Here is a 21,353-nt window from a genome sequence, read left to right on the forward strand (position 1 = left end):
CATAAATTCATAGGCTGGGAAAATGAGCAAATTACAAAAAAAGAACCTAATTCTCTAGTCTAACCTACACACAAAAGGAATCTCCACTATGGCATGTTTGACAAGTGTACACCTAGCCTTTACTTGAAGTCTTCCAAGGTTGACCACCTCCACCCTGGGATGCAAACAACACATTATGTCAGCTCAGGGGAGTCTTTGTCCTTGACACATTCAGGACCTCCTTCATACTCTGGGTCCAGTGTTTCAGGAAAATATGGCTGCTCAAAAAGACAAGTTCAGGGAATCCCATAACATTCCTCAACAGTTGATAATCTGGGATTAAGGTTTAGCAGGGTGAGATTAGTGGAAGAACAATACAGGGGTGGGTGAGGTTTTGAGTGGTTTCAGGCTGGAGGACTATGCCTTATTGAAATAGTCAAGACTCTGAATGTTAGGAAATGAAGCCAGAACAAGGTTGATGGATTAGGAGAACAAAGAGGGATTGAAGGCCCAGAGGTCGAAATGGTGGTGAAAAGAGGCAGTGGGAGGACAGAAAATTGTGATGAGTTGGGGAAACTTCAGAATTTAAAATGAGAAAGGTAGAACTTCTTTCAGCAATGGTAAGTCTAAAGTATAGCCATAATAATAACATTAATAATAATAACTAGCATTTGTATAATACCTTAAGGTTTGCAAAACATTTATCTTATTTAGTCAGTAAGGTGCTAGAAATAGAACAGAAACTACCTCTTAATTATGTTGTAGAGAGAATCCCTAGTCAGCTGGATGGTTCAGTAGATGGAACACCTAGAATCAGTAGGACCTGTGTTCAAATCCAACTTTAGACACTTATAAGTTTTGTGACCCTGGGTAAGTCATTTAAATGCTTTCTGTCTCAGTTTCCTCAACTGTGATATGGGAATAATAATAGCACGTATATCACAGGCTTGTTTTGAGGATCAAATGATATAATAATTGTAAAGCATTTAGCACAGTGCCTGGCACATAGTGGGCACTATATGTTAGGTATTATTACTATTTGATTGTTGTGATTAATTCGATTGTGTCTGACTCTTGGTGACTCTGTGGACTGTACTGTCCAGGGGATTTTCTTGGCGAAGATACTGGAGTGGTTTACCATTTCCTTTTCTGGTGAATTAAGGCAAACAGAAGTTAAATGAATTGCCCAGGGACCCATAGCTAGTAAGTGTCTGAGGCCAGATTTGAACTCAGATCTCCCTGACTCCAGGCTATCCACTGAGCCATTTAGCTGCCTCCTAGTGTTATTATTACTAACTGTTATTATTTAGGTAGACTTGGACTCAGGTCTGTGAGGTCCTTTCTGTCTCTGAGATTCTTTATTTCTCAGAAGTCAAGGAAGAGGTTAATGAACTGAGATGCCAGGGTGTTCAAAGGGTCTTCATTGTGAATATTGTCAACAAGAATGATAATGGGGTTGAAGTGGAGAAGAAAACTGTAAGATGAAAACAGAAGTTATTGAGGACATTGGGACAAAGGGTCGCAGTAGTTGCTAGTTGGTAGATCTAGATAGGGTTAAGCAAAGAGCTCATCGCAAGTGTTTCCAGTTGGACTTAAACAAAATGTCCTGCTTTGTACCTGACTTTAGAAAATCAGACTCACCTCTAGTTGAGAGCACAGCTTTTCCATATTTTTGTTTATCTCTTCTTTGTCTGCAGCTTTGGGCTAAGATATATTAGAGTTATGTGAGGTTTGATTATTTTTTACATGGAAAATATGTATAGACCACTATGGTGGGGACAAGAGTTGCTAGCCTTTAAAAGTAGGAACTGAATTTAGTTATGTATTCTTCCAATGTATTGGGATTTATAGTAACTTATATGCTAGCCCTTTAACTGAAAGGTAATAGGATTTAGAGCAGAAAGTAACCATAGAAAGTATCTGGTTCCCACCCACCCTGATTAAAGCTGGGAAAACAGCTCCGGTATAATGAAGTAATTTGCACAAAGTTACCCAGGTAGGGGGCAGCTAGGTGTCACAGTGGATAGAGTGCCAGGGCTGAAGTCAGGAAGACTCATCCTCCTGAGTTAAAATCTGGCTTCAGACATTTTACTAACTCTGTGACCCTGGGCAGGTCACTTAACCCTGTTTGCCTCAGTTCTTCATGTGTAAAATGAGCTGGAGAAGGAAATGGTAGACCACTCTAGTATCTTTGCCAAGAAAACCCCAAGTGGGGTCATGAAGAGTTGGACATGATTGAAATGACTGAAAAACAACAAAAACAACACCACTAGGAGTACAGCTGAACCAAGGTCTTCTGATTCCAAATTCACTTTTCCATTTCCATTTTTCCATTCTGCCTTCAAGATCAATCAACAAGCAGTTATTAAGAGCCTATAATGGCGCCACTTACTTACATCAGGCATAAACTTTGAATCATCGCACTAGTCCTAGTGAAGATTTTGAACTGATTTTTCTACACTGTCAACAATAATCTTTCCTGACAAGAGAATGTTTTTGAGATGGTTGATATAGATTATGTGGCTATGGAACAGAACAAAACAAATGAATCTGTGATTGGCTTTTGGGATATCTAAATTCTTGACTTGTATGTCATTAGAACCAAAGTCTAACCAATTGAACTAATGAGCCACAGGAAAAAAATGAATATCTGATAAGTAGGGGAATATCTGACATTAAGCAGGGAAAAGTTGCTTTAGGTAACAAGGCAACTAATACACTTAAGATCTATGTATTTAGCAAATCTTGAAATATTCTGTTTTCTGTTTTCCCCTAGGAAGAATTTGTGAAATGGAAGGGATCACTATTCTTTAGGTTTGTAAGTTCTCTGGTGGATCAACATCCAGAAATTTCCAGGTATGATATCTTTTCCCAAAATTTTGGTTTATCAGATTGCTTAACTGAATACTTTCTAATAACTTGTAGCTATTTATGATCTCTTTTCTGCCTAATTAGTTTAGAATTAAACATCAGTAAATAAAATAAAATTATAAAATTTGTGAAAGCAGTGGTGAGCTTTGAACATCATTCAGGCAGTTTATTTGTAAATGTTAACCACATTGAGCAGCACATAATTGTCTTGGCATTAACTATGCTTTGTAACCCTACTTAAGAGTTCTGATAAGAAAATGTGCCCTGGTTGAGTTAGAATTTATAGAGCAGTAGCCATTGGCTCCTAATTTAGTTTTGTTGACCACTAAGTCTAATCATTTATGAGCGATTCTTGAGTTTCAAAAAACATAGGCTTTATCATCTAGGGCCGACGTGTAAAGAGAGGAATCTTGAGAGCTGGAATGAAGCACTGTGTATATCAGAGCATATGAATGAATGAATGCGTTTAGTAAGCACTTACTATGTGCAAAGCAGAGGCAGAACCTGCTTTCAAGGAGCTCACTTTTGGATGAGGAAACAATACATGTAGGAGGTTCCAGCTCCAAGTCAGATAGAAAGGCCTCAGTAGTCCTTGGTGAAGGTATAAGCATTTCTATAGCACCTACTATGTGCCAGACACTAGGCAAAGAACTTTTTAGAAAACAAACAAACATCTCATTTCATCTTCACAACTATCCTTCAAGGCGGCGCTATTATTATCCCCATTTTGTTGTTCAGTTGTGTTTCAAACTCTTGTGTCAAACTCTTCATAACTCTATTTGGGATTTTCTTGGCAAAGATACCAGAGTGGTTTGCCATTTCTTTTTCCAGCTTATTTTATGGATGAGGAACTGAGGCAAACAGGGTTAAGTGACATGCCCAGGGTCATATAGCTGGGAAGTATCTGAGGGCAGATTTGAATTCAGGAAAATGAGTCTTCCTCACTCCAGGCCTGGCACCCTCTCCACCTAGCTACCCATTTTACAATTTAAGAAATTCAGGTAAATAAAGGTTACATGGTTTGCCCAGGGTCACAGAACTGAATTTGAATTCAGGTCTTCTGACTCTAGGCCTAGTGCTTTCTCCATTGAGTCACCAGCTTCCTCTAAGGTACAGCATCAAGTAGATGGTAATGGATCTTTCTTTAAAACCATTTCCACTGATAGTTTCCTATCTGTTTCTGATTCTGAACCATTTTATAAGTCACAAGATTACATGGAAATGAGTCTTACAAGGGTGAGACACTCAGGGGAGCTAGGAAAGAAAAGAAAACATGGTACTTTGCCAGTTGTTAAATCCTATCCTTCTGTAACAGATTTCCTTTGAAATTTATTTTCAAGGGGGTGAGAAATGATTTGTGACAGAACATGCAACCACTGGATTGTGTTGTATGAATAATTTTTTATAGCAAGTCTGAAATTGGAAAAGGGCATGTTGAATGCCATGGCAAAAGCAACCACTATTGGGAAAAGGTCTTTAAGGAGTTCATTAACTATAAATAGCTTATAATAATGGGTCTCTTTGGTTCTAAATATGGTCTCAAATATTTTTCTCTGTGCTCTCTGTAGAAGGACTTTAGTTTCCACTGCATATTTTTTAAGAGAACATTTCATATGTAACAAAACAGTAGTAAAAGGTTAATGATCTAGTTCACATTCTGTAAAGCCATAAATATAAAGTCAAGCATTCCTCCCCTACCTCCTCCATTTCCCATCCCAGTGCCAGCCACTTCTTCTACTGTGTCCTCTGGAACACAGAGGACTGCTCCAAACTTGCTTGTGTCTTTTCTTTCTCATTCCTTCCATCTTCTGACTCTCACTGAGTCTTGTCTCCCTCCTGTGATGCCAGAGACTCTCTGGCCACCCTTTCCTGTACTCACCCTCACTATTCTCCTCAGTTCACTGGTTGGGGTGGGGGAGTTGGAATACTTCTTGCTCCACATGGCCACTTCCAGGTTCTTTACCTACCTCTGTCACTCAGTAATCTTTACTCCTTTGAGAGTTATGCATTCCTATCTATTACCCAATAAGAATCTAGGTAGCTGTTGTCTGCAGACTCCAGAGGTCGACATTCTCCTTCCACAGTGAGTTCAGTACCTGGCTCACAGTAGTTTTCTCCTCCTCAGCTCCTGCTCCCATACTAGGAGACTTCAGTATACATATTGATAATCCCTGAAACACCCTAACTTCCTGGTCCTTTAGCTGACTCATTTTCTATGAGCTATTTCTATGACCTTCTGTCTCACCTTAGCCACATACAAATATGGTCATACCTTTGATCTTGCCATCACCCACATATGTAACAGTTCCATATTCATGAACTCTCCCTATCTAATCACAGTCTGTTGGCATTATCTCTCTCCCTCTGCCTTCCAATACTAAATCTTACTGTTTGTCTACACAGTTGACCTCTAATCCATTGACACTTCAGTTCTCTCTTTTGTACTAGCTACACTCTCCTACTTTCCCTATCTTGATCCCTTGGTGAACCAGTTGAGCTCTACACTGTTTTCTTCTCTTGAGTCCCTGGCTCTTTTATATTGCCATTTGTACCCTGCCAAACCTTAGCCTTGGATCACTCCTACTATCTGCTGCCTTTGGTCCTACATGTGTTGCTGAACAAAGGTGGAGAAAATAATGCAATTGTTCTGACTGGGCTCAGTATAAATTTATGTTACATAACCTCACTGGGTTCTAACTGCTGCTAGGCCGTTGTTTTACACCTCTTTAACTCACTGGGCAGCTAGCTGGCTCAGGGCCAAGCCTGGGGTCAGGAAGACATCTTCCTGAGTTCATATCTGGCCTGAGACACTACCTAGCTGTGTGACCCTCAGCAAGTCACTTAACCCTGTTTCTCTCAGTTCCTCATCTTTAAAATAAGCTGGAGAAGGGAACAGCAAACCACTCTAATATCTTTGCCAAGAAAATACCAAATGGGCTCACAAAGAATTGCACATGACTGAAATGACTGAACAACAGAAAATTAATTCACTATCCCACTCACCACAGCAGCTCTTCCAAATGTTTTTATACCGCCTCCCATGGCTCCTCCCCCTTCCCTCTCTCGGAGAAGCTTGCTTCAGGTTTTATTGAAAAAATTGAGGCCTGTCACTGAGAGCTCCCCCTTCTCCCTTCCTCCTTATCTCACATCAGCAGGTGCCTTCTCTCCTCTCTCCTTTTTTCACCTTATTTCATATGAAGAGGTAGCCTTTCTCCTTACCAAGCCCAATCCCTCTACATGGACAAGTGATCCCATTTCTTCCTGTCTTACCCAGCAGATTGCCCTCCTCTGGCATCTCCACTCTCATTTGTCTTCAATCTCTCCCTTTCTACTGGTTCCTTCCCTACTGCCTACAAACATACCCATATCTCCTGCATTTTTAGAATGCCCTCACTTAATCCATCCATCCCAGCTAGCTCTTGTTCATATCTCTCTAGCCCTTTTTGGCCAAACTCGAGAAGGGTGTCTATAAGGTACTTTCACATTCTCTTCTTAAATCTCTGTAATGTCTTTTGACTTCATTATTCAACAGAAACAGCTCTCTCCAAAATTACCAATGATTTTCTAATTGCCAATCCTCATCCTTCTTGACCTGTCTGCAGCCTTTGACACTGTCAATCACATCTTGTTCTTGAAACTCTTTTCTTTCTAGATTTTCAAGATACAACTTCCTCCTAGTTTTTCTCCTACTAGTCTGACTGCTCCTATTCAGTCTCCTTTGCTGGATTTTTATCCAGATCATTCCTGCTAAGCTTGGATGTTTCTGTTTGTCCTGGGTTCTCTTCTTGTTCTTTTCTTAACTCTTTCCCTTGGTGATCTCATTAACCCCCATTGATTGATTCAATTATCATCTCTATCTTGATTCTTAAATCTACTTATAACCAGACCTCTCTATTGACCCTCCAGCCTTCTATCTCCAATTGCCTATTAGACATCTCAAACTAAATATCCTATAAACATCTTAAACTCAACATATCCCAAACTGAGCTCATTATTTTTACCCCTAAAACCTTTCCCCTTCTGAAGTTCTCTGTTGTCACCACCATTCTCCTACTCTCCCAGCCTCACAACCTACATGTCATCTTCATCTCCTCACTCTTTCTCACTGTTCATACACAGTCTACTGGCAAAGGCTGTCAATTTTATGTTTGTAACATCTCTCAATTATGCCCCCTTCATCCTTCTGATAACTTCAGTTATCCTGGTGTGATGATCCTTCATTTAATTGCTCCTGAACTATTGCAGAGACCTGTTGGAGAATCTGTCTGCCTCGAGCCTCTTCCCACTCCAGTCCATCCTCCACTCAGCCATCAAGGTGATTTTCCTAAAGTTCAGGTCCAACCATGGCACTTCCCTACTCAGTAAGCTCTAGTAGCTCCCTTGTTGCCTGCAGGATCAATTACAGAACCCGGTGGTTAGTGTTCAAAACCCTTCAGAAATGAGGGCTCCCTTCCCTGCCACCTTTCCAATCTTCTTATACCTTATATCCCTCCATGTACTGTTTGATCCAGTGACAGTGGCCTCCTTCCTGTCCTGTGAACAAAACACTCCATCTCCAGGCTCCAGGCATTTCCTCTGGTTGTTCACCCATGCCGGGAATGCTCTTCCTCCTCATCTCTGTCTCCAGGCTTCTTTGGCTTCCTTCAAGTCCTAGCTAAAATCGCCTTCTGCAGGATGTATTTCCCAATCCCTCTTAATTCTAGTACCTTGCCTTTGTTAATTATTTTGTATTTATCCTATATGTAGCTTGTTTGTACGTAGTTGTTAGTTTGTTGTTTCCCCCTTTATTATTGGGAGCTCCTTGAGATCAGGGACTATTTTTTGTTTTTTTTTGTATGCTCAGTGCTTAGTACAGTACTGGCACATAGGCACTTAATAAATATTTATGACTGATTTATTGTGAATTTTCCTTTTTTGGAAAACTGGGAGGTAGACCATGTTAGTTATGTAACACTACCATCAAATAAATTACATCTCTAATACAGAGACCAGGTCTTTGTAGCTCTCAGCATAATGTCTAACATCATCCCAAGCATAATTAGAGGTACTTAATAACATTTTCTAATAATGAACAGAGGGGAAAAATATTTTTGAGCCACAAATTCAAATTCCCAGACTTTGCTAAATGGTGGATAGGTCATTTGCACATAAAAGAATATTGGTACCTAAAACATGCTGTGAATCTGTTATGAAAGAGGAGGATTATGATACAGAAAGGAATTTAGGGGAGTAGGGAAAAGTTAAAAAAAAAACCCAACCAGAAAGAGTAGCTTTCCCTCCCTTCTCCCACTGTCCTATTTCACCCTGCTAATAAACTATCCATCTCCAAGTTCAGCCTCCCACATTCTGAAATTCTATTCAAAATCTAGTTTGACTATGAAACCATGCTTTTCCTATCTCCTAAAAGAGCAGTCAGCTTTATAAGTCAATATGTTCTCCTTTCCCTACCCTAAAAAAAACAGATTTTTTGATTTTCCTTAAATATATTCAAGGTAGGAGGCAGCTAGACAGCTTAGTGGATAGAGCACTGGGCCTGAAGTCACAAAATCCTGAGTTCAAATCTGGCCTCACCTGCTAAGCTGTGTGACCCTGGTCGAGTCACTTAATCTCTGTTTCCCTTAACCACTGGAAAAGGAAATGGCAAATCGCTCCAATATGTTTGCTAAAAAATCCCATGGACATATGGTCCATGGGGTCATAAAGAGTCAGACGTGATTGCACAACAATTCTGAAGGCCTTCCATAAAGCCATTTGCTCATGAAGATTTCACAGTGAGGTAACAGTCAGCATTGGCAAAGGAATGGATTTATTTTGAAATCAGAATGTACAAGTTTGCATGGTAGTTGTAGGTGGTCTCATGTTAAATTGACCTTCAGCAATGTATTGTTAACTATGAAATGCTGAGATAGTTTCCCTTGAGTCCACTAGGTGGTACCATTGCAGCACCGTATTCACAGTTCTTCATAAAGGAAAAAATTGCCAATTTCCAGGGAGGACTTACTTAGCAGATTTCTGCTTTAGTCTGACATACAGAATTTGGCCTGGGAGGAAGTCTAAACTAAGTTAGATTTTGCTACCTCTTCCTAAATCTAAAAATGAAAATGATAAGAAGTCTTTCTGGCCTTCTTAGACTATTAGAAATCGAGATTTATGTCTTCAGTAGAATGATACTCATTGCTTAGATCTAACGACTTCTATCCTCTATAGGATAAAATAACCCTGAATCTTGTAGCGTCTGCAAATAAGTGGAGTTTCTATTTTTTTTCTGTCCATATTAATTGCTCTGCTAACCTATTGAATTTTATTATAGGATAATTTATATTTAATAATCTAGTCACTTGCTAAGCAAAAAGAATATTTTGAAAAACTTCATCTGAAAAAGACAATATGATTAATCAATACCCCACCTTTCCTTAGTTTGTTGCAGTATCAGGTTCTGAAAGTTTAGTCCAAGTTGGAACTTGAGCCTTTAAAAAGCCAACCTGTATAGTGACAGAGAAAAAGAATGAATGGCACATCCTGCCTGTAGCTCCTAGAAACTTATATTAAGATGCTTGACTGACTCAGCTTTCATTTTAGATTTGAATTTTTTGTAACAATGTTGTTAGTTTTATTTATTGTGATGGCCCTTTAAATGAACTACTCACTAGGGGATAGATTTGTAGGTTGTATGAAAGCCTCCTGATACCTACTTATTCTCTTGACTTTGTATATGAATAAATTAACATTTGACATTCCAAGCAAAGACCCGAGTAAGGACCCTTCTTTGATATAAGTTACTTTAAATTTCAAGAGTAGATTTCCTGTCCTTCCGGGTTTAATAGTGGTCCAACCCAGCCACTGTTATTTGGGGAAAAAGTAAATATTGTTAGAACATGACAAATTAGACAGTAATAAAACAATACAGCTCAGTGAATTGTATATGAGGAATTTTTGATGAAACCTCATCAAGACCTAAGACTTTTTCTATTTCAACTTTATCGATCGTCTTTAACTACTTGATGAGGAGCATGTGTCTTTAAGAATCCAACTGTGCTCTGCCAAAACTTCACTGTTTCTTTTGAGGGTCCCCAGGCTCACAACCTTAGCATTATCTTTGGTTCCTCACTATCCCTCACACCATAAATCCAATAAGTAATTTGCCTAATCTTGTTCTATCTTCATAATATCTTTTTTCTCTACTCATATAGCCATCACCCTAGTTTAGTATCACCAGAACTGTTGCAATAACCTTCCAATTGGCCTCCAAGACTCAGGACTCTCCTTGTGTGAATCCATCCTCTACACAGATACTTAAGTTATATTTTATTAAAAAATAGTAAAAGTGTCTACAGTGTGCCAGGCACTGCGCTAACTGCTTTACAAATATTATCTCATTTGATAAAGCATAGGTCTGCCTGTCACTTTCTTGCTTAATAAATTCCTCCCTTTTGCCTCTCGGATCAAATGTTAGTGCCTATGTCTGTCATTTAAAGCCCTTAACAACTTGGCCCTAATCTACCTTTTCAAATAATATATTACTTTCTTTCTCTTACTCTATGGTATAGCTGAACTGGCTTCCTTATTATTGGCTTACACAATACCCCCATCATGTAACTCCCTGCCTTTGTACTGGTTGTCCCACATGCCTAGAATGCATTCCCATCTTATTTCCACTTCTCAGAGTCCTTTCCTTCAAAATCCTGCTTAAGCAATACCTTCTATATGAAGCCTTTCCTATTTCCCTCAACCTCCAGCTCCCAGTGCCCTCCCCTCAAGAAATTTACCTTGTGTTTATTTTGCATACATTTATTTATATACATGCTGTCTCCCAACAGAATCTAAATCCTGTGAGGCCAGAGGGCTATTTGATTTCTGTCTTTGTATACCTAGCTCCTATCACAATGGATGATACCTGGTAGGCACTTTATAAATGCTTGTCAGTTGACTGATTGATTGCGTACAGAGCTCGTTAAGGACAGCATATTTTATCTAGGATCTACAGGCTAGCTATCATTGCAGCAAACCACTGTTGCATATTGACTTTGATTATTTTTTTTTTCTCAGGGATTTCCCTTCATTTCAGTAGGATTACATTCTTGCCCTCCCAAGCTCCCTAAAGAGCTGCTTCTTGTTTTTTAGGTGAATAGTCAGCTCTTGGTTACATATATATAATTACCTGCTCCATATTTTTTTTTCGTCTATTCAGGCTTCCAGTGTGTTTTTGAGCCACATCTCCACACTACTGATTATGTATACAAAGGACATATACTGATTTTACCATTAGTCTAAGGGGAAAACATTAGGAAGTTAAATTTCCAGAAAAATTCCAGTGCATTTTAAAGCCAAATATAATTTATTTTTGGATTGACCATGCCTTTGTTCCCCCTCCATTAAATTAACATCGACAATTGAGAGTATAAACCATTTGAATTCTATGTGGAAATTTCATTTATACCTCTGAAATGAAAGTTATACATTAATTCAGACAAAGTAGATGGACTAATGCCAGTGTCTTAACTGTATGCTAATGAAATTTTCTGTTTTGACATATACTGGTAGGTGGAGGAGGCTCCCAGAATACTGTTTTTATGTTGGGACTTAGACATAGCAACTACCCCTACTAATCCAGTGCCCTCATCAAAGAAGACATTTTGTGCTCTGTGAGCAAAGCAGAATTGTAGTAGCTCTAAAGAAAGGGGAGATGTGCAAATTGGGAGACATCTCTATTCCAAATGGACTGTTTGTGCCTGACCTATGGCCGAGCCTTCCAAGCTTGTATTGGCCTGATCACCCACAGTCAGACACACTGTAAGTTGATCCTGACATATAATGCCATTCAAGGGACAACAATAAATCCAGCGGTTCTAGGTACCTTTCTAGAGCAGTGGTGTCAAACTCAAATAGAAATAGGGACCACTAATCTGTATATAAGGATTCCTGCAGACCACATATTGACTTAGTTTTAAAATATAATATTATCTATGTTTTATTATAATTGTATTTATTTTGTTAAATATTTCCCAGTTACCTTTTGGTCTGATTGGAGTTTCACTTGGGGATGTTGTGGCCTGTGGGCTGTATACTTGACACTTTTGTTCTGGAGGGTGTGGAGTCTCAAAGGAAGGTTATCCAGAATATCAGCTGATCATATTTAACAGTAGAGTAGAACATGAGATATAGATATGGACTGTAAAATGTACATGCACAAATAACATTAGCGTTCTTGTCACTTTAAGGCTTTATAACCAGAAATTGAAGATTATCCTATTCCAGTTTGACCTGACCACCATCAAGGAGAGATAAAGGAGGAGAAGATTATTACCAGCACCACTCTTCTTTTATTTTTAATTAATTAATTTTAAGTATTCTTTGTTATTAGATTTTGAGTTCCAAATTCTGTTCCTCTCCTCCCTCACCCATTTTTTTTTTCAATTTTGTGAGGAAGCCCAATATATGCAATGCTTCTGTGAGAGATGATTGCTGGTCCTACTGGCTCAAATTCAGTTTGCTTGTGATTAGAGCATTATTTGGGAAAAGAATATCAAGAATGAAGAGCTAATATAGCTAATTAATCTTTCAAAGATTCCTGCAATGGGTTTTCTTTGAATTATTTTCTTGATTCACATTGTTACGGACATTAAGCTCAAAATGGAGGGGAAATGGCCCAAGTTTTCTGACTCAGGTCATCATTATAATTGTTAGAGCTATAATGACAAGCAGCTTCTGCTTATTGAAGTGGGTTTTTTGTTTGTTTTTGTTTTTTGGGTTTTTTTGTTTTTTGATGTGTGGCTAAATAATAATAGGCTGTTAAAAATTTGGAAGGAAACCTGGCAGGGAAAAGTCTTTATTCCGACCTTGATTTCCAAAAAGGGAAGTTGTTGAGAGACAGGCAAAATGAGCTAAATCTGTATCTTCCTTTTGATCTGAAGCAGCAAGGAACCCTTAGGGACAGCCAGGATACAGCGTGTACCAGACAGACAACCACTACCTCCTCTCAGGGCAGACAGGCTAGCCTTGCTGAAGCCACAAGGTACCTGCAGGGAGGAATCAAGCCAACCTGGCCACCTCCTCCTGCCAGGCAGGCCCCAGGGGAGAGAGCCCATAACTCCAGTCATCAAAGCACTGTAGAATAGCAGTGTCTCTCAAACCACCAGCCCAGCTTCCAGCTCAGCCTTTGCAGTTGTCATAGGAGCAGCCCTTGTGGAGATATGGCTTGGCTGGAACAGCTGCAGCTGCTGAGGACTAGAAAAGTCTTCACCACCAAATGGCTCGGTATCAGAAAATGCACAAAATGATTTTACCAGTAGAGATCCTAAGTACCACAGAGCTCTTCTGTCTGACTTGCAGTTGAAATCTCCTATCTGTGCCAATTCTCTCCACCCTCTCACCCCACCGTGGCTGAGAAGGTGAACTCCTTGAGAGCAAGGACCAGCTAGCCTTTCTGTTTCAATCCCAGAATGTAGCACAATGCATTGCCAATGGCAAGTGCTCAGTAAATGCTTTTTTGTTCATTCATTCATTCCTTTGAAGACAACAATGCTTCACTTGATAGAGGTCAACACTGTCTATTGGGGAAGTATTTATTGGGTGAAAGTATAGTTATTCTTTGCAGTCATACTCTCCATGTGTCTTGCAGAATCATTGATATGTCTTAGGTGGTTGTTTTCAAGTAGTAAATGGACCCTTTCTGTGTGGTTCCCCTCTCTTTGCAGTTTTGGAGAATTCTGCCTGGTTCACCTGTTATTGAAGAGGAACCCTGGAATGTTCTTCCAGCATTTCATTGAGTGCATTTTCCACTTCAATAGTTATGAGAAGCATGAGAAATACAACAAATTCCCCCAGTCAGAGAGGTCAGTAAATCCAGAGTTACTTCTTTCTCAAATTATAGGATTTGGAGTATATGTTCAGCTGTTTTCTACAAAGTAATTAATTAGACTTAAAGCCAGGCCTTTTTTTTTTTAACATTTAAATTTACTTGAGGTGGTAGGAGGTGTAAGAATATACTTTGACACCATATTTCTAAAGGAAATGCCTGTAATGGTATCCCAATCAGTGTATTTGTGCATTAAGCTAATAGGGTTTAAGTTGGACTTAAAATATCATTGTAAAGATCTGTTTTTATGTGCACATATTGAAGTTCTGTTTTTGTCATAGAGAAAAGCAGCTCTTTTCATTGAAGGGAAAGAATAACAAAGAAAAACGCATGTGGATCTACAAGTTTCTACTAGAGCACTTCACAGATGAGCAGAGATTCAACATCACTTCAAAAATCAACCTGAATATTTTGGGTATGCCTGGCATTTTTGGAACAGAATGCATATTTAAAAATGAAAAGCTGTATGGATAGTGGACTCAGCAGGTGTGTAGCAAATATGAGCTTCCTGCTGCAAGAAGACCCTTGCTTTTTTGTTTTTCTTCCTAGCATCCACTATTTCCCATTTCACTCCTCCTGGCCTTCCCAGATGGGCCCTCCTAGGGCTATAGCATTACACTCTTCCTGTGGTTTTAAAGTGTTTCTAGAAATCTGATCTTTTGTGCTCTCTCCCAGCTTGCTTTGTGGATGGCGTTCTGCCCCTGGATATGGAAGCCAATGAACTCCTTTCAGATACATTTGAAGTTCTGAGTTCAAAGGAAATCAAACTGTTGGCAATGAGATCCAAATCAGATAAAGACCTCCAGATAGAAGATGATGAACTGGCCATGGCTAATGTAGTCATGCAGGAAGCACAAAAAAAATTAATTTCACAAGTGAGTATACCATATCTTCTCTTGTAATATATAACCATAGGAATGCACATTGCATGTAATTTAAAACACAGTAAAAACTCTTGGGACTAGTCCTAATTTTTCCACCTGTTAAGTTCTGTCTTGCCAAATTACTTATTCTCTGTGTCCCTTGCCCATCTTATAAAATGGAGCCAAAATTTATCCTATTTCTTGGATACTGAAGGCCCTTTAAAAATTGATGATATATATGCAAGGACATGAAATGACTTCAGAGGACAACTTAACAAGAATCATAGAGAACTGGAGCTATGTAGGACCTTAGAGATCTTCATATTCAACCTCCTCATTTTATAGTAGAGGCTCAAGAAGTTAGGTGACTTGCCAAGAGTCATGTACAGGCCTACCTCAGAGATGTTGTGGATTTGGTTCCAGACCACCACAGTAAAGTGGGTCACATGGATTTTTTTAGCTTCCCAGTGGATATAAAAGTTGTGTTAACACTATACTGTTGTCTGTTAAGCGTGCAATAGTATTATGTCTAAAAACATAACATACATACCTTAATTAAAAAATACTTTATTGCTAAAAAATGCTAACCATCATCTGAGCCTTCAGCAAGTTATCATCTTTTTTGCTGGTGAAGGGTCTAGCCTCGTTGTTGATGGCTGCTGACTGATCAGGGTAGTGTTTGCTGAAAGTTGCGGTGGCTGTGTCAATTTCTTAAAATAATACAGCAATGAAGTTTGCCACATCAGTCAACTCCTCCTTTTAAGAAATATTTCTTTGTAGCATGTGATGCTGTTTGATAGAATTTTACCCACAGTAGAATTTCTTTCAGAATTGGAATCAGTCCTCTCAAACCTTGCTGCTGCTTTATCAACTAAGTTTATGTGATATTATTCAATATTGTTGTGTCTCAGGGATTAGGGCAGTTCAAGGACGGGGAGAGAGATGGAGAAACAGCGAGTTCATGGAGCAGTCAGAACACACACAACATTTACTGATTAAGTTCACCATCTTATATGAGCATGGTTTGTGGCATCCCATAATAATTACAGTGGTAACATCAAAGATCACTGATCACAGATCACCATAACAGATATAATAATAATGAAAAGTTTTGAAATATTGTAAGAATTGCAAGCAAATTTGCAAGAATTGCAAAAAATTACCATTGCCAAGATGTGATGCAGAGACATGATGTGAGCACATGCTGTCTGAAAAATGGCACTGATAGACTTACTCAAAGCAGGGTTGCCACAAACCTTCAGTCTGTCAAAAAAACACAGTATCTGTGAAGCACAATAAAGTGCAGTGCAGTAAAGTGAAGAGTGCCTGTAATAAGTTAGTGACAGATTTGGGATTAGATGATTCAGGTCTCTAGACTTCTAGTTCAATGCTCCTCTTACCATATCATCCTGATTCAGAAACATCTTTAGATTAAAGAGGAGAAATCATGTTTGTGTTGAATGCTTTCCCACTATAACTATATTGAATTCTAAGAACTTACATGTAAAAAAAATTTGAGGTTAGTAACCAATCTGAGTTATACACTATCAAGAAATATTAAATTGCGTATTTATGAAGTGTTTATAGTAAACCCAGCACTCTGCTAGGTTCTTTGGAAAATACAAAGAACTTTAAAACTGTAGAGCCTAACCATTGAGGGTTTATATTTAGGACACTTTTGCCAGTAGCAAAATGAAATGTCTCTTTAGCTACCTGGCATGAAACTTGTTTTAGTTTCATTTCATAGAAAAGAAACTTGATTAAGTGGGCTGTATGTAGAGCCAAGAGCTGAGGCTCAAAGTTTCTTTCTGAAATACTGTAGGACTTTCAGGAAGTCATTTTATCTCTTTCTGATAGTTTCCTTATTTAAAAAATGAGGACAATACCCATCTTATTTCTGCTTCACAACCTTGTCTAAGTTTGTGAGATAAGAAAAAAAATCAACAACATTAAAAACTGGGAAAGGGTTCTGCCATTCAGAAGTTTATAATTTAGGTTATCTAAAACATAATTATTGTATGACTACAGGTTCAGAAGAGGAATTTCATAGAAAATGTTATTCCAATTATCACATCCCTGAAGTCAATGCTGGAACAGAATAAAATCCCAGCCTTGAGGGACCTCATGAACTATCTCAGGGTAAGTAAAAGCATTAGACTTCTTCATTGATGCAAGACTACCAATGTGTTACTTTGGGATCCCCTGGTAATTTTGATGGAGGGGTACACGTGGGTCCTTAATATGTTTCATAGTGTTTGTGAATGAGGCAGACTGTTGTGTTTTGAAAGGGAAATTACCAGACCCAGCCATTTGCTGTTTCAGCTCAGACACTGCTATTGACTTCTTTGAAGTTGAATTTTCTGTCTTCTGTACAATTGATTTTATGGAAAGCTAAATCTCTCACTTTATTGAACATGTCTTAAAGTGCTGGTCCAGGTCAGATTTGAGTTTATCTCAAATGTTGGTATAAAGCACATGAGATTTAACAAAAATCATGTAGTGAAACAAAAGGTCAAGAATATCAAAGGAAATATGAAAAAAAAAAGTGGGAAGGAAGCCTAATAGCACCAGATCTAATACCATGTTCACAAAGCAGGAATTATCGAAACTATTTTGTACTGGTTGAAAAAATAGAAAACCTTATCAGTGGGGTAGATAAGGTACCCATAATCTAGATGCAAAAGAGCATCACAGCTTAGTGTTAAATAAACCCAAAGACTCAGAGTATTGAAATAAGGACTTATAAGTGGAAAAATTGGAAAGCAATCTGGCAGAAATGAAGTTTAGAACAATACTTCCCACCATGTGCAAAGGTAAACTCTAAATGGATACAAGACCTAGATATAAAAAGTCACATCATGGGACGGAGCCAAGATGGTGGAGTAAAAGCAGTGAGCTCTCCCTGAAACCCCTCCGAATACCTGTAAAAATGACTCTAAACAAAGGGGAGAAGGAGGAGAGGAACACAGTGCAGTGTGGGTGCGCAGGCAAAACAGGCCTCAGCGAACTTGGAGGAGCCTTCAGAGGACTGAATCACAGACAGCTGTAGCAGTTTCCAGACTTCTCAACCCAAGAACACCAAAGACAACTTATAAAGTCAGTAGGAAAAGTCCGTGACTCAGTCCCAGCCCTAGTCCCCATGCACGGCCCCAGGGTGGTAACTGCTTCCAGAGCTTCCGGCCCACAGACTGAGGGGGAATCCAGTGGCTGATCAGAGGGTGATTACAGGGATCTTTTTACTGGTGCTGAGGCAGGATTCTCTTGCTTTCCCTGTGCCTGAATCTGGATCGCGGTTCTGGGTGGTGGTCCTGGGGTGAGGAGGAGTGCTGGCATGGTGGAGCTTGTAGTGGTGGAGAGAAAAATCCTCCTCACAGTTCCAAGGCAGAAAACAGTGCTTGTGGTCACTCACAGACCAGAGCACAGACCAGGAAAGGAGTAAATACCTCACCCCTTATCATACCACCTTGGAAGAACTGAAAATTTACAGTTCCCTAGAAGTGTCTCTGAAAACAGCTACACAAAACCCCCGAAGCTTGGGACAATACATTCTCACACTAGAAGCAGACCCCTACTTTAACAAAGAGTTTAAAACTCAGTTGGCTGGGATCATGAGCAAACTGTGCAAAAAAAGTCAGACCATAGAATCTTTCTTTGGTGACAGAGAAGATCAAAACATACAACTAGAAGAAGACAACAAAGTCAAAGATACTACATCCAAAGCCTCCAAGAAAAATATGAATTGGTCCCAGGCCATGGAAGAACTCAAAAAGGATTTTGAGAAGCAAGTAAGAGAAGTAGAGGAAAAACTGGGAAGAGAAATGAGGGTGATACAAGAAAATCATGAAAAATAAGTCAACAACTTGCTAAAGGAGACCCCAAAAAAATACTGAAGAAAATAACACCTTAAAAAATAGCCTAACCCAAATGGCAAAAGAGGTCCAAAAAGCCAAAGAGGAGAATACCTTAAAAAGCAAAGTTGGCCAAATGGAAAAGGAAGTCCAAAAGCTCGCTGAAGAAAATACTTCCTTAAAAATTAGAATGGAGCAATTGGAAGCTAATGACTTTATGAGAAATCGAGACACTATAAAACAAAACCAGAAGAATGAAAAAATAGAATCTCATTGGAAAAACAACTGACCTGGAAAATAGATCCAGGAGGAGAGAAGTTAAAAATTATTGAACTCGGGGCAGCTAGGTGGCACAGTGGATAGAGCACCGACCTTGGATTGAGGAGGACCTGAGTTCAAATCTGACCTCAGACACATAACACTTACTAGCTGTGTGACCCTGGGCAAGTCACTTAATCCCATTGCCTAGCCAAAACAAAAATAAAAAAAGAAATAAATTTTTTAAAAAAATTATTGAACTCTCTGAAAGCCATGATCAAAAAAAGAGCCTAGACATCATCTTTGAAGAAATTATCAAGGAAAACTGTCCTCATTTTTTAGGACCAGAGGGCAAAATAGAAATTGAAAGAATCCACCAATCACTTCCTGAAAGAGATCTCCAAAGGAAAACTCCTAGGAATATTGTAGCCAAATTCCAGAGTTCCCAGGTCAAGGAGAAAATATTACAAGCAGTCAGAAAGAAACAATTCAAGTATTGTGGAAACACAATCAGGATAACATAAGATTTAGCAGCTTCTACATTAAGGAACTGGAGGGCTTAGAATATAGTATTCCAAAGGGCAAAGAAGATAGGATTACAGCCAAGAATGACCTACCCAATAAAACTTGAGTATAATCCTTCAGGGGAAAAAATGGATATTCAGTGAAATAGAGCAACTTCAAGCATTCTTGATGAAAAGACCAGAGCTGAATAGAAAATTTGACTTTCAAATACAAGACTCAAGTGGAACATGAAGAGGTAAACAGGAAAGAGAAATCATAAGAGACTTATTAAGGTTGAACTGCTTATATTCCTTCATGGAAAGATGACATTTGTAACTCATGAGACCTTTGTCAGTATTAGGGTAGTTGGAGGGGGAAAAAATTATATGTGTAGATAGATAGAAGGCACAGGGTGAGTTGAAGATGAAGGGGTGATATCTGGAGAATAAAATTAAGGGGTGAGAGGATTATACTGGGAGAAGGAGAAAGGGAGAGGTAGAATGGGGTAAATTATCTCACATGAAACAGACAAGAAAAGGCTTTTACAGTGGAGGGGAAACAGGGGAAGGTGAGAGGGAATGAGTGAATCTTATTCTCATAGGATTTGGCTTAAGAAGGGAATAAATACACACTTAATTGGGTATGGAAATCTAGCTTACTCTACAGGAAAATGGGGGGGAAGGGAACAAGAGAGCAGGGGGATGATTCGGGGAGGGCAGATTGGAGGAGGGGGTAATCAGAAGCAAACACTTTTAAGGAGGGACAGGGTCAAAAGAGAGAGTAGAATAAATGGGGGGCGGGATAGGATGAAGGAAAATATACTTAGTTTTTCACAACATGACTACTATGGAAGTGTCTTACATGACTATACAGGTATAACCTGTATCTAGTTGCTTGCCTTCTCGATGAGGGTGGGCAGGGAGGGAGGAAGGGAGAAAATTTGGAACCTAAATTGTTAAAAACAAATGTTAAAAATTGTTTTCACATGCAACTGAGGAATAAGATATATAGGCAATGGGGTATAGAAATCTATCCTGCTCTACAGGAAAATAGAAGGGGACAAGGGTAAGAGAAAGAGGGAGAGATAAAAAAGAGGGCAGATTAGGGGATGGGATATTCAGAATGTATGCCATCTTGGAGTGGGGGGAGGGATGAGATGGGGAGAAAATTTGTAACTCAAAATCTTGTGGAAGTGAATGTTGAAAACTAAAAATAAATTAAAAAAAGAAAGAAATGATTTGTTGATTTAATTTAATCAAAAATTTTATAATGGAAATAAAAGGGAAAATGAGAAAAAAATTTTTAAAAAAAATTTTTAAATCACATCATAAAACAAATTATGGAGGATCAAGGAAGAGATTATCTTTCTGATCTGTGGATAAAGGAAGAGTTCATGACCAAAAAGGCATTACAGAAAATAAAAGACAATTTCGGTTATGTAAAATGGGGGGGGGAAATATTATATAAACAAGATTAGTACGCTAAAATTAGAAGGAAAAAAATTAGCACCAAATTTTTCTGCTAAGGGTCTAACATTCAGGATATCAAAGGAACTGGTGAAAACATATAAGAACAAGAGCCATTCCCCAAGAGGTAAATGATCAAAGTATATGAACAGGTATTTTTCAGAGGAGGAAATTCAAGCTATCAAAAGTTACATGAAGAAGTCCTCCAAATTATTATCCAAAAAATGCAAACCAAAACCATTCTGAGCTTCTGCCTGCAACAGATAAGTGTTGAGAATTGAGCTTCCTTGGTCTTTCCTTTCCTCAGAGAATGACAAAGGCCAATATCCAAGTCAGTTGTAAGGGCCAGTCTAAGTGTTCTAGAAACTGTTCTTAAGTAATCAACACTGTTTGCTCATAGACTCCCATTGGGTTGTGATCAGTTAAGATATAGTTGAAAGAGGGGGAGCAAGGGGCCACAATGGATAGAGCACTGGCCCTAGAGTCATGAGGACCTCAGTTTAAATCCAGCCTCAGACACATAACATTCACTAGCTGTGTGACTCTGGGCAAGGCACTTAACCTCAATTGCCTTAGGAAAAAAAACAAAAAACAAGATATAGGGTTTTTTTTTTAAAATTTTATTAATTTATTTTGATTCATCAATAATCACTTCCATATGCTTTTGAGTTTAAAATTTTTCTCCCCCTTCCTCCCCACCACCCTCCCC

General features: G+C 38.8%; 1 protein-coding gene across 2 annotated transcripts in view; it reads left to right on the forward strand.

Moving 5' to 3' along the window:
• NCAPD3 (non-SMC condensin II complex subunit D3) overlaps positions 1-21,353 on the forward strand; it is a 106,608-nt gene that overhangs the window by 64,712 nt on the left and 20,543 nt on the right. For both annotated transcript variants that reach the window (XM_020968758.1, XM_020968757.2), the window contains exons 24-28: positions 2,756-2,835; positions 13,545-13,682; positions 13,987-14,120; positions 14,381-14,580; positions 16,597-16,707. In XM_020968758.1, coding sequence (XP_020824417.1) covers positions 2,756-2,835; positions 13,545-13,682; positions 13,987-14,120; positions 14,381-14,580; positions 16,597-16,707 — 663 coding nt within the window. The remainder of the gene's footprint in view (positions 1-2,755; positions 2,836-13,544; positions 13,683-13,986; positions 14,121-14,380; positions 14,581-16,596; positions 16,708-21,353) is intronic.

This window comes from Phascolarctos cinereus, unplaced genomic scaffold, assembly GCF_003287225.1.
Source record: "Phascolarctos cinereus isolate Bilbo 61053 unplaced genomic scaffold, phaCin_HiC Scaffold_726;HRSCAF=1367, whole genome shotgun sequence".
NCBI lineage: Eukaryota > Metazoa > Chordata > Mammalia > Diprotodontia > Phascolarctidae > Phascolarctos > Phascolarctos cinereus.